Genomic DNA, 14,657 nt, shown 5'->3' with positions numbered 1-14,657 from the left:
CTGCGACAGTGTCTCACAACCCCCTACTGTAAAAAAACTGCTTCCTTATGCCCAACTTAAATCTCCCCTCTTATTTTGAAACCGCTTCCCCTTGTCCTATCACAACAGAACCCAAGTTACACTGGAAGCAACAAATGCCACTGTTATAATATAGTGTAAAAAAGCAAAACAAGACTCAACTTCTCCCTCCCATGCCCAAAAAAGCCCCAGGCCCAGCCACTCAAAGGGGAAGACCTGTCTCTCACTAGTGCACGGCCCAGCACTCAATACTGATGGCTCTCACAACCGTGGCCTAAAAGCATAAAATAACACGGCCTGCTCTGCCAGCACAGTGGCTGCACAGGCTGGTGGAGGACTGCTCCTCCGTGCCCGTGTTCCCAGCAGAACGAGCTGCATCAGCACACAAGGTGTCCTGCTGGCACAGCATCTGCCCAGCTTGCTTGGTTAGGAGTCACATCCCAGATGGAACAGTTGTGCTAACCAAATTCAGCAGAAGAGCTCTGGGCCTTCTGGATTCTCCCCTGATACGAAGGAAAGAGAATAATGCTTAACATTGCTGACACAAGAATCTAAGAACACTTAGCGTGTTTTCCAGTTTCTCAAAAGAAAATTCATAAATCTGAATGAAATCTTTCACAGGAACTCTGACAAAATTGAATCTGATAGCTGTTGCTTGCCATTATAGATAAACGAGGCCAAAGAAGCACTTGTTATGAGCAATCTTATTGAAAAGGTCAAGTTCTTCCTTCAGTCTCTTCAGCACTCACATGACTACACTATTTAAACCTAAGTAGATTTTTATCACCAGACCGTCAAGAGAAAAACAGCATACTTAATGCAAATCCAACATCACAAGTATTTACATGAAAAACAAAGACCTACCACATGAACTATCTAGCCCACACTCTTTGCAACAGAGATTAAGGCTTGTCAAGTTTAATCATGTACACGAGATCAATTCTTTATATAAACACATCTAATGCACTTGCGATGGAAAAGCAGGAGACCCACGGAAGGCAATCTAAGTGATCTGCCTGCATTTCCAGCCTGCCTGGCTGTGCGCCCTCCTGGCAGCACGCATTTTGATTACCAACAAGAAAACTGGACTTGTGATCCTCTGTTTCCTCAGCTACCTCCACACAAAAACGCACGGCTGTGCACACTTTATACACACTTTTCCAATACCATCTCTCTAGTTTTGCCTGTAAGCAACCATCAGGATATAACAACGGCAGCTTAATGGAAAGTCATACATAACATTGTCACATTCAAAGCACTTGATCTTTCCCACATATATGAAGATAGTCCATTTTATAAACACATTTGCTCTGTAATTAATAATAATGTTAAATAACTTATCCTAATACAGGCACCATCTATCCCAGGGATCCAACACAAACTGAACTTTTTATCACAAAATAGTTGTGTACAGTTACACGGCATAGAAGGCAGCATTCCCATCCCTTTGATATATCAGATGATATATTTTGTTTAGCACACAGATTAATATAAGTTGCAGAAGACAAAGCTGCTAGAACTAATTCTGCACTTCCCCCCCTACCTAAATGATTCTTCTCTATTACTGCCTTAAAATAAAAAGATTTTAAGGAAGAAATATCCAATGATAAAAAAAAAATAAAATAAAAAAATCAGAAAGATGTAATCCTGAGAAATTTCCACCAAATTAAATATGTACTTATTTGCTATTGCAGGAGCAATCAGTCTGGCAATACTGCATCACGTTCATCTCATATGGAGTCACGCTCTTTCGACGTTTAAATAGTATATGACTAAACAGCAGTTGCTTGTAAAAAGAAATGGCTGAATTAATGGAAGTTATTTACTAATTTATATTTCCTTTTACCTGAATCACCTCACATGCAGCACGAGAATGAGGTGCAAAGCAGTGCTTTTCTTCTAAGTACCTACTGCCTTTATTTAAGTGAGAAATTTGGTAGTTCTATACACCTAGCAGCGCACTGAAGCTTAACATGAAATGTAAAAGGTATAAATTATGTTTCCAGGACAGTTTCAGGCACTGCTGTGTTTGGAATTGCTTACTGAGCAACGCTGTTTCTCCAAACAGACTAACGTGCAGAAGGGTAAAGGGCAGTGAAGGTAATTATTGGAAGGAAATCTCTCCCTAGGCCAGAAAAGAATAATTAAACTTGTGCATGTTAAATCACATAGGGGAAGTTAACAATGAAGTAATCAAGTATAAACGACAGTAAGGCCTATCCACAATTCTCTTGAAGGGAAATTAAGGCAGCAAGGTTGTTTCAGCAACACAACCATGGCATCCCCAAACTGCATTCATACTCTGTATAAACGCATACGCTTCCCCTAGACACACACACACACACACACACACACACACACACACACACTCTCACCCCCCAGAGAAAGCATGCAGTAACCCAGTAATTAAATGAGTGTGCTGAAACCCAGAGCAGCTAAACTGCATTCTGCAAGCCCAGATCCAACATAGTTTACTTATTGCTCATTAATCTCTCCACAGATAGCATCTTTTCATCAGTTAAAAAATGCTTAAAATACACCTGAGATTTTCAGCAGTGGAGGTGCTCACCGTGCTTCCACCATTACATGGAGGAAACCATCTTGTTCAAATGGCTTTAACAGAAGAGAACAGGTGAGACGAGCTACTTGCCTAGCCCTTCCTCAGAAGCCTTGGGCTGTTGTGCAGAAACCCAAGGAAAGTCATTTGCACAACCCCGAGAAGATGGTGAAGCTGCAACAGCATCTCCTCCTTCTACACGAGTTGCATATCTGGGGCAGAGAGCCTTTCTAAGGCACAAGCAACGCCTTTTTGCTGGCAAGGCAGCACCAGAAGAGCATTTGTTTGCCTTTTTAATTACACAAACACTCAGTTGTTATTTGCTGAAGCTTCTTGGATGACCTACATACATTCCCTGAAAATTAACTGGGTGCTAAGTGCTTTTAAAACAAAAAGCACACATGGAGCATGCACTCCTTCACAATTCACGGAGCGACAGGGAAATTCATATTCAGCTCATACCTGTTGAAGACAGGCAAGCTGGAGAACACACGTAACCCTCAACACCACAACACTAACAGGATGGAAAGAAATAAGAAAGGCTGCCTTATTTAAAAAGGCAGCTAGAGTTTGGAAAGTAAATTTTGGGTGTTTACCATTCAAGAGATCCACATAGGCAAGCACATACCACGTTTTGTCAGGAGCAGTATTTACTGCTCCAAGGTTGTGGGAAAAAGCTCAACGTACAGCTGCACTCTCACCAAACAGGGAACTTCATGTTGGGGAGAGCAGTATGTAGACATTCCTAACTGCGTGTTCTCCACGAGCATAACTGAAGCTCATGGAGGAAGATGATTTCACACTGCCCAAGCAATCACAACTTGCACATGGCATCCCTCAGACGTCGACAGGACACCGAACCCTCAGAGCTGCAAATAATGGCATTAAAGAGGACATTTTTGATGTTCCTGTTATCATTCCATTTTCCTTTGCTGATGGCACCAAATCAACCGAGACTCAGTGATGTGCTTTGCCTGAAAGAACTGTGGGATGAAGTCAGTTAGACAAAAATCCAGAGTATTTAGATACATGCATCAACCCAACGTGCATTACGGTATTCTTCCCAGCCATGTGATCGATTCATTATCAGGGCACAAAAAATTGTCTTGTGCAAATGAAGAGACAGCAACAGTACAGGCAGTCCTACTCTCAAGCAGGAATTCTGACACACTGTTGTTTAAACAAAAGTCTTCTCTTCCAAACACACTTCAGATTTATTTTACTGGCACGACTGCTCAGGAGAGATTCTAAAAAGGAAACGTCGGCTTTGCAGTGCAATTGCAGAGGCTGAAGCCATGAACGACTGCTGTTTATTATCCTCAAAACCCTACTTAAAATTCCTAACTGCACATTTCTGGCCCGGAGACCAGGGTTTTGTGGGAAAGATGGTAAAAAACAAACAAACAGATCAACAAACTCCTTGAAACTTCTGGAAAAGAGATTTCGAGCAAGAGTAAGTCAGTTCTGAATAGGTCACTACTTGAAGCTGGGTATTCAAGAAATTTAGTCTCCACTGAACACTCAGCACAGCGCCAGCAGATTTGCCCTTGGAAAAGACATGGATTTTCTACACCTAGCAAGAGCCACACTAGTTCTGTAAAATATTAACAGTTTGGTCAATATTAGCAAATCCATTTTACTACTTTTTTTTTTTTTTCCCTCCCCCTTCTTAAACCTAAGCGTTCCAATTAGAATCATAGAATCAAATAATTATTTTTACATGATCCGATAGCGACAGGACAAGGGGGAATGGCTTTAAACTACAAGTGGGGAGGCTGAGGTTAGACTTTGGGCAGAAATTCCTCACTTGGAAGGTGCTGAGGCCCTGGCACTGCTGCCCAGAAGCTGTAGGCGCTCAAGCCTTGGAGGTGCCCAATGCCAGGCACATGGAGCCCTGGGCACCCTGAGCTAGGGGGGTTGAAGCTCCATGATCTTAAAGACCCTTTCCAACTGTAAGCCACGTTATGATTCTATCTAAAAAAAAAAAAGAAGATAGCTCCTTGCAAGCTTTTATAACAAGAGAGAGCCAAGTGAAGGCTGGATGCAGCAGCTCTGCCAAGGAGCAGACCCTGTGTGCTGCCTGCAAAGACAGGACTGAAGTATCCCATATGTTTTCCTTGTAGTAACAGCCCTATTGAAAGCACGGCCATGCCGCTCTCCAGCTCTCCCCGCTGAGGCACTGGGTCAGGCTATTCATGTGCAACTGTGCACATGTCAAGGAGGTAATGGGAAAACTCCCCCCCCCCCAAAAAAAAAAAAAAAAAAACCACATTTTCACAGGACAAGGTTATAAAATGCATGACCATGTTTGCAGCATCATTAAGCCAAATTAAACAGGTTTAGGCCTCCCCTGCATACTTCAGAAATTGCACATCCATTTATGATTCATTGTTAATTGTGCACCATTTAAAAGTCCAAAAACATTTTCTCCAAGCTTTCGGAGTGAAGATAGTCCATGTGAGACCCAGCACTCCTCCAGGATTGGTCGGGGGAGAGAAAAGGAGGAGGTACAGTGCTTACTGAAGTCCTCATATTTGAATAAGAAAATGCTGCGAATACAGCTGTTCGCTGCAAGGACCTGATTTTTCAGGGCACTCTTCACAACTTTGCAAATTCTTTCCATTTTTTCCTCAAGGAAAAGAATTAGCACTTCTTTCCTTACCAGAAGGCAGCACCTTCTGTACAGCTTCTGCAGACCACATATGGGTGGTTTGAGGCTCCTCCTGCATTCTTAACCCAGGGCTTGCAGGAATAAGATGCTGAGTTTTAAAGAGTTTCTTATGTCTCATAATAGCTTGGGCTCTTTTTTTTTATTTTAATCCTGAACAAAATCACCTTCAATACTTTAAAGCAAGAGGTTTAATTAAATGTGTAATTATCAATATTAGACCTGAACAACAACAAAACCTATTGGTACGCTGAGGATCCCATTTCAACAAGAGAGCTGATAATGCCTCATAGGAATGATCTTGTGTCATACCAGCAGACATCCAGCTCTGCCTCCAACTGGCATCACCTGAGAAACAAAAGAAACCTCCTTCTATAGGATAAATGTTTTGCAGTTGTCTTGCCCATTATTTTTGAGATCATGGTTGTAAGAGATACATATGACGAACAGCACAACTTGATTGTACTGCAAGCTTTCTACTTCAGCACAAGGCACTGACAGCAGCACTAACTCAGAACTTTGAAAAACAAGGTCAGCTCTTTTGCCAGGTAGACCACATGCCATTTCTGCATGATTTAATTACACTTTCTGGGCACCAACACATGGTAGATGCTCCCCATTTGAATGAGTGCGAAGGGACCTTTACAGGTCACCTAGTGGGACTCCCCTACATTGCACAGACACCCAAAGCTCCAGCAGGTGCTCAGAGCCCCAGCCCTGACCAAACTACCTTGATGTTCACAACTGCACCCAGTTCTGCGCCCACCACCACTGGCTGCCTCTGAGTCACAAAGGGAACGCTAACAACCGCAGCCACGTTTCCAAAAGGGGGTCCAAGGGAACCCAAAAAAACCAATACCACATAACCCGAACTGTTCAGACAATAGTTAGAAAATATCTTATCAAAAAAACTGCAGCAGTATTTGAAAGGCAGGTATGAAATACTACCCAAGAGGATTTCCCTATAGCCAAATCCTGGGTCAGTGCCGCAGCAGATGGTGAGCCAACCAGGTAGGGAGGACAGCCAGGACTTCTAACGTGGGAAATGCTGCTGAAGGCTCTGTTTGCATGGGTCTCCTAACATCTAAATCCTCAGCGCCTGAGCTGACAGATTTCTTTTTGCCATGTAGGGATGGTTTCTTCTGTCCTACCCTATCCTGCCAATCCTCTCCCACCTCTGTCACCTATTTCTAGGATAATGCAGATTTCTCCAGTTCTTTCCCCAGCTATTTCAGACCTCCTGTCATCCCCAAAAACCCCCAAACCCACTAAGCTGCAGCCCAAAAACTCAGTCCTCCTAACTGAGCAACGCTGAGGCTAACCAGCTGGCAGCCACCTTGCTGCCTCGCTTATTTGCAAAACAAGCAGCAGGCAAACCTGAGCTGTTTGCAAATTCTCCAGACCATAAACACCACATGAGCTCATGCCCGTTCCCAACATGAGGATGAGCTTCAGGAATGAGCACCAGGGCAGCAGAAAGGAGGAAAGAGCACAAGCAGACACAGGGAGACCCTCACCGAGCTCCCGCTCCCTCTGAAAAGGAGGAAGGGTGCTCAGCCCTTCTGAAATCCAGGCCAGTAATTTTCTCTGGGTAAATAAGAGCTTGTGTCCTGCAAAATTGCTGGCTTAGATGTAGAATACAAAACAAATAAAGATCCTTGCGGAGGAAGTTTCTTTGGGTTTTGTTTTGTTTTTGAGCCGTTCTACTACAGCTTCCATATTTTCCATCTCAGGCGGAGAGTCACCAGCAAATTCCTCTCGAGAACTGAAGAGCTAATTATTTACCAGCACAAACCTGCTTGCACTGAAGTCCAGTTGTGGTGGCTGTTTTTTTTTCCACGCTACAGACTTATCTCGATATCTGTTCCCCAAGTCACATTTACGAGCCCCTGCCAGTGAGCACCCAAGAAGAAATGACACATGGCTGAAATACGTGACCTCAACGTGCAAAACAAACACCAAATACCTGACAAATCATCTGTTACGGTGGGGCGCCGGGCCTTTTTCTGGGAGGAAGAAAAGGAAAAGAGAGGTATCAGCCAAACATCAAGTTTGCTGCCAACAGAAAACATTCAAAGGATAAAAATACGCATCAAGCTTTGAAACGGCAACAAATTCCACAGAAGGGTTCCCAGCAAACCAGGGGCCTACAGCACCAGGGCCAGAGGAATACCCAGAGCAGAGACAGAGGGCTGTCTGCAGCCCTTCAGAAACGAGGAATGAGGAACAGGTCGGCTCCATTCCCTGGTTCTGGAAGACAGAATAAGCTTTTTATCACTTGCCAGCACATCACTGCTATGTTGCGCAGGCAAGTGAAAAACTGAACAGAGTAACTGTAAAACCTTCAAACCTCTCATTAGATAAGGCCTTTCTATCTCAGGAGGACAGCAATTAAGCTACATTTTCCAGAGCCCTGGCTGTGTCTGGACAACCTTTCTTCTCGCATGGCAGCTCTGCTAGACAGCATCCCCTGAGCCTCCTCCAGGTCCTTGCTGTGCAGACTGGACGCCAGGGGATGCAGAGCACAGCAGGTGGGTACCTGATGTTAGAGGAAGACAGCTCACGTCTACCCACTGCCTTTCAGTACCATTCTGCAAATAAAAGTGCCAGGGGACAAAAAAACAAAAAGCAAAAAAAAAAAAGAAAACGAAACACACTCACTGTGCTGAATCCAAACAGTACCATATAATTTCGCCATTTATACATAAACACAGCAGGAAATTAACTCAAACGTGAGACAGGGGAGGTACTTCTGCACTGCCTATGAACTGAAAAGAAGGCAATCAGTTCTCTGCAGCAGCCAGAACAACCTGCATGACAATGGGGTCAAATAGGACCCTTCCTCAGTGTGACATCTTCATCCCATGAAGCTCTGGAATCACTCACAGCCGACTGTAGGGTACACAGGTTATAGAGACCAGCAGATAAGAGGGCTGCTTCATCCTGAACACTCAGCCCTGCGGCAAAAGTGGGTATCACAGAATCACAGAATCACCCGGGTTGGAAGGGACCTCAAGGATCATGTAGTTCCAACCCCCCTGCCTAGCAGGGCCACCAAACACACACATTCAGATCAGGTTGCCCAGGACGGGGGCATCCACAACCTCCCTGGGCAGCCCGTTCCAGGGCCTAACCACTCTCCTTGTATAGAACTTCCCCCTAACATCCAACCTAAATCTTCCCTCCTTCAACTTGGATCCATTTCCCCTAGTCCTGCTGTTGTCAGCCCTTTTGAAGAGTTTACTCCCCTCATGGGTGTAGGTTCCCTTCAGGTATTGATAGGCTGCAATGAGGTCACCCCGCAGCCTTCTCTTCTCCAGGCTGAACAAGCCCAACTCCCTCAGCCTGTCCTCATAGGGGAGGTGCTCCAGCCCCCTGATCATCTTAGTCGCCCTCCTCTGGACCCTTTCCAAAATCTCAATGTCTTTCTTGTACTGAGGGCTCCACACCTGGACACAGTACTCCAGATGGGGCCTCACAAGAGCCGAGTAGAGAGGGACGATCACCTCCCTGTCCCTGCTGACCACCCCTCTCCTGATGGAGCCCAGGATCCCATATAAATGAGATCCAGCGTTCTGGGAGGCAACGAAAGAAGGCAACACTGGAACACTGACAGTAAAACCGGAGTGTTTAAAACAAAAATGATAACTGTGGGGCCAATTCACAAAAGGACTGTGGGACAGATGGCTGTCCTGCATGCCCCTGGAAGCAGCCAGGCCCATTTCAGATATCCCTGAAGCCATTACCCAGAACTACCTGCTTTCTGTCTCCTGCAGACCACTCACACTATTTTACTTATTAAGCCCAAAACGAAAGTTCCAGTTCTCAAAGCAGCACCGTGAGCACGCCCCGCCGTGACTTCTTCCCATGAAGATGAATGCGTTCCAGCATACGTGTGTGAAGTGTCAGAGCAAGGCTCAGCAATGTGCTGCACTGACTACAAAAGCCAAGCCACCACCACCTCAGCATTATTGCCCAGGCATATCAGCTCACTGGGTGACAGTTACGTTGCAACCAAGCAGAATCCCAACCTTCATAAGCAGAAAACAGGGCAACTGGTTATTAAGAGCTACATAAACACCTACCTAAATTATACGGAACAAATGGCTGCCCACAGCAGAAGCATCAAGTAATTACCCCTGGTCGTGTCCTCCCCACTCCCTTCACATTCCTCCATCCAACCCATCCCCTCCAGACCTTCAGACAGCTCATATCCAATGCTGCCACACCTCTCTATCTTCCAAAATCCCTATGCTGAGATGCCTGCCTTCAGCTCTCCTGATTCAAGCCCTGTCTCTCCTGATTTAGAAGCAGAGCTGCTGCTCTGATACCACAATACCCCCGACACGCTGCCTCGCAGCAACAGCTCTCAATCACCAGTACCAAAACGCAGCCATATATTTGCTCCACTACCACAGAGCACTGTTTGCCAACCCGTTCTGAGCCTGCTGTGCTCAGACCCTGCTGCCATGGCTGTAATCACAACAAGCCCCGTAGCAGCACTAAGGGGATTTCCTAGCATCACCGTGCTGCCCGACATGGAGCACAAAAAGCTTTCTTCTCTACACACCGCTAAGACGCTTTGCCATGACACAGACGTGTCAGCTGGAGGGAGCGATGTGATTTTATTTCTTTCTTTGCACAGCTCTCCTGGGCGCAGCCGGAGCAGGTTCGGAATGGGAAGCAATAGGAAGCTTGCTACTGAGCATTCTGTATGCTGAACTTCCAGCGGCCTTACTACAGGAGTCTGATTGAAGCGCAGAGCTATCGCGAAGGCACACCGTTTTTGCGCTGTAAATAAGGGAAAAAGAAAAACAAACAGGGACCAACAGCATCCTTTAAGATCAGCACAGCTGGGGAGCGCCTGCTCGGGTTCCAGTCACTCAGAAGCAGCCCTGTGGGAGCTGACCTGCACAGCAACACCAAGTTAAAGCTCTTTGTCAGCCCGATCCGCGACGGCTGCCGGCTCTTCGGACGCACCGATTCCATTTCACGAGACAACCCAACAACGCGGGAAGCCGCCAAACCCGGCGCAGCCCAGCGCTTCTCCCAGCAGCAGCTCCGATTCCCCACCTCCAGCAGCGGAACGAGCCTCGCACCGTGAAGCGGAGCCGCGGAGCTCCGGAGGCGCTGTGCTGCCGGCGCCGCGCCCCGCTCCCACCTGCCCCCCTCCGCCCCCCACTTACAGTGCGTGCGTGAAGGCGCTGAGCCCCGGCGGCACCGCGGCCAACCCCCGGCCGGAGCAATCGACTCCTCGATCCCCGTCGCAGCTGCAGGAGGCCGGGCACGGTGGTGGAGAGGCCCCGCCGCTGGGCCCGGCCGAGCTGCCCAGGCCCCAGGCGACGAGGCCGAGCAACGCGAGGCACCGCATCGCCGGGCACCGTACCGCAACGCGGCACGGCCCCGCCGCAAGAAAAAAATAATAATAATAACAATAAAATAAAAATAAAAGCGACGATTTAAAATAAAAATAAAAAAAAATTATAAAAAATAATAATGGTTAAAAAAAAAAAAAACTAGCACCGCGGAGGAGGACAAAAAGCTCTCCCGGTCGCCGCCCCGCCCCGCCGCTCCTCAGCGCCGCAGGTAGGGCGCGGGGGCGGCCATGGCCATCGGACCGCGGGGCGGACGCGGAGCGGAGCGCGGCGCAGCCCGGCTCCCCCCCCACCCCTCCCGGCCTCAGTCGCTGCGAGCGGCGGCGGCGGCTGCAGCAGCTCTGCGCCCAGCGCCCAGGCGCGTATGCTAACGAGGCGGCCGCCCCCCCGCCGCTATTGGTGGGAAGAGGGCGCGGGGCCGATGAATATGCAAAAAGAGGCGGGGGCGCGGCCAATGGGCGGAGGCAGGCGAGGAGCGGGGCGGGGACTCGGCCTCCCACGTCTCGGCCCCGGCGGCGCGGTGCGGCGGGAGCCGGGCGCCTCAGGCGGTGGCGCGGGAGCCGGGGACACCGCCGTGAGGGCGGCGCCGAGCCGAGCGGACCTCCGGCGACCTGCCGGACCGCCCGCCCGGCGGTTAGAGCGCGCCCTGCCGCTCCCTCGCATCTCCACGCGGGCTGTGGAGGCGCGGTCGACGCCTCGACACGGAGTCGCGCCGCCCCGCCCTCAGCTTCCCGCTCTCTCGTTTCCGAGAGAAAGAAGGGAAATAAGACCACGCGCGTCCTCAAGCTCTTGGTTGTGCCCTGTGTTTGTACCCAGCGCTGGAGAGGGGGGCATTAAAAAGAGCCGTGTCCTGCACACGGATCCACACAACATCCAAACCAAAACAAATGAAAGCAATTGTTTTTCCATCTGGAAAAGAACAGTTGACCGCGTACCCTGTGCCGACTGTCTCACTCCACTGCCCGCACAGAATGGCTGCAGGACCTGCAGATAACGGGTACATTTTATCCAACACCAGGTGTCACCAAAAATTGCACTTCAGAATTATCGCAGTTGAAAGCTCAGGTCTCAAATAACCCTCAGTTCCAACACGCATCCTCCAAAATGAAGCCCGAGGCCCATGGGCACGTTCCAGTGACAGAACCACCTGGAGCGGAGCAGAATCCAGCGGTGGCACCAGTCAGCAATAAAACCCTTTGAAGCCCTTTATCAAGCACACCCCAATTCAGTGCACTGCCATCACTGTTTCCTTCTGCCTTGTGATGTAAAGAAACTCAAATTTTGCTCTACAGTGTGAAGTTAATGCCAGAGTAGCTGCGCTTGCACAACAAACCAAAAAGCTGTTAGTGTCACAGATCTGTTCTCCAAGTGAACACAGTCACTTTCCTGTCAGTTGTTCATGTCTCCTCTGCCAACCTGCAGCCCCTGCCAAGCAGAGCTTATCCCACGGCTTGGCTCCAGCACGCACAGGTAGAACGTATGCTGCAGAACCAAACCCAGACAAGAAAGTCTCCAGACCTTCCTCCACCTTGGGAATCTTGGAAACATTTATCTGATGCATTCTCTACCCTTCTCTCTACTTAGAAAATAGAAAGGTATGTAAAAGCTGCAACGAATTCTTCAGGCTTTGAGATCATCACGAAGGCCAAAAGAAGATCACAAGATGCTTCTGCCTGGTGCACACACAGCATTTGACACGTACCAACATCGATGCTTTCCAAAGGCTCTGGGCACACTTCAAATACACTTTTGGTGTAGAACAAGCAGACCGCTCACTGATGAACTGCTCTTTTAATTTGAATGATTTCCAATATTTCTTCTGACGATGCTCTTGTATTCACTGAAAGATACTATGTTCCCACGCAGTTGCCAAATAGTGTGACACATCTAGTGCCAGCAGCAGCTCAGATACATTCTACACATGTACTTTGCTAAAGTGTAGCCCCAATTTCTTAGTCACTCCACTTGGAGCACCCTTGAGATCACATGAAAAAAAGCGTGGCTACTCCAGGCTCTGATTCAACTAGATTACGGATATGAACCCACCAAAAAATAATGGATTTTAATACAAGTGAGAGGTATGCTCACTCTCGTGCCTCTTGGAGGTATTTAAAAAAAAATAAATAGTGCTTCAAAGTAAATCACAGAAAGCACAGGAGAAATCAGAAGAAAAAAAAGAGAGCTTATCTACTGTATTTTCACTTCAGCTTTTTTCAGCCACAAACCCTACAGTTTCTTAGCAATAGACTGAGGCTCCCTGGAGCCAAACTATTTGCTCTGCGTCTGTATACTGCAAAATACAATAGCGTCCTGAACTTCCAGATGCTATTGAAATACACCTGACACAATAAATCACCAAATTCTGCACTTTACTCACTGCCACTGGAAGCAAGTGAGAGCTGTGATGACTGCACTGCTGCTAGCCAGCCCGTCTCCATCGCAGATCAGATTTTGTTCAGACAGTGGCACTGTCACTGCACTGCTCCAGCAGAAAAGCAGAGCTGCGATAAGAACCACGTGCAGGTGACTTTACTTACCTTTGGAAGTACACAAGTCAAAGCCAGCATTCAGGCAGATGATGTTTTATTGTCGGTGGGTTCCTTCCCCTCACCCTGCCACTTGGTTCCACAGATTTAGCCTCCAGAAACATGGAGTAACTCACCTTCTTTAAATCCTTAGACAGATGATGGACAAAACTCCAACTTTTTAAAAATTGGGTAACTTACGTAACCATATTTGTCTCCTATGCTAACAACTTGCATTATCTAGTCAGGAAAGTGGAATACTATCAAAAACCATGGAAGAGGCTGAAGGAAATTAACCACTGAGGGAGCAAATGGCTGTTTAAACATCTTTTCTCAATGGGACATATCATTTGAATATTAAGCCACAAGACCAAATATTAAAATATATCAATATTACTCCATTAATTAGAGACGTTCCTGACAGGAAATCAATCATCAATACATCAAGGTACAGAATTAAACAGACACAGGATTTGTTTGAAGCAAGTCCCACACGCCTTGCATAGTAACATAGCTCTTAAAGTAGATTCCAATAAAGATTTTACAACATAAAGGATCACAGAAACTCAGTCTGCTCCACACCTTCAGCTTCTATGCAACTTCAAGCAGTTGGTCACACCTTTCCTTGCACCAGCCCAATTCCTTTGACACTAGACATCATCCTGTGTTCATGCAACAGAAATAAACTCAAAAAACTGAGTCATAATTGGTCTCTGCTAAGATACCAAATCGAATCTGCTCAGTGCAGAGTCAAAAAAAATATCAGTGAATGCCACCACAAGCAAGCATGCAGTTGAGGACAAAAAGGCGACCCAGTTTATGTTTGTACACAGCCACACTCGGATACTTTTCAGACTCAGCAACCTTTGGTTTTTCTCAGTTTTTCTCCAGTACGAATGTATCGTTTTTAAAACCAAATTGAAAATGTGGTTGTATTTCCAGTTTTGTTACCCATCTTCTATGTACTTACATAAATGATTTTTGCACGCTGTCAATTTGCAGTCTGGCTTACCTGTATTAAAAAAAACCTTTCGCATTCCAAACTGAAGCATTTCTCCCACCTTTATCTCGGTTCATAACTTCAGGCACATTTTTCTTGAAGACCTCACAAGGTCTTTAAGCAAGGAATTAAGTTATTTAACATCTCATTACCAGAGATACTTGCTTCAAACAATTAAAAGATAATATCTGACTCGGAATAATATGCACCACGTAAGCTCATGCAGTTGAAACTAAGGAGGTCTCAAAAATGCAGGAGGCCCAAGATACTACGTATACTTTACAACATTCTAATTCTCATCTCTCCAACAATTCACAAAACGTAGGGCAGAAAAGGGAAGGTTCATAAGCAACCAGGAAAAACTAAAAAGCCGGATTTGAAGTTTTTCTTTGCATGCCCACACACGCACAGTTTACACTACGCCCCAGAGATCATAAACACCCAACTACAGCTGCATGAAAAAAGTACCAAATATGGAAACTCAGGAAAAAAAAATACACAAAAACAACGCATG

At 46.7% G+C, this 14,657-nt stretch overlaps 1 protein-coding gene across 1 annotated transcript in view; it reads right to left on the bottom strand.

The window, feature by feature from the left end:
• Positions 1-10,840, bottom strand: part of LGR4 (leucine rich repeat containing G protein-coupled receptor 4) — a 59,020-nt gene extending 48,180 nt beyond the window's left edge. Inside the window, exon 1 of the mRNA XM_042837253.1 lies at positions 10,430-10,840. Within this exon, the coding sequence (XP_042693187.1) occupies positions 10,430-10,614 (185 nt within the window). The 5' untranslated portion in view covers positions 10,615-10,840. The remainder of the gene's footprint in view (positions 1-10,429) is intronic.
• Between the last annotated feature and the right edge of the window lie 3,817 nt (positions 10,841-14,657).

Source organism: Centrocercus urophasianus, unplaced genomic scaffold (genome assembly GCF_019232065.1).
Source record: "Centrocercus urophasianus isolate 14NV4802_14NV808 unplaced genomic scaffold, USGS_Curo_1.0 seq_7, whole genome shotgun sequence".
NCBI classification, from domain to species: Eukaryota; Metazoa; Chordata; class Aves; order Galliformes; family Phasianidae; genus Centrocercus; species Centrocercus urophasianus.
The sequence above is the reverse complement of the archived record's forward strand: the minus strand, read 5'-3'. Positions and strand labels throughout refer to the sequence as shown.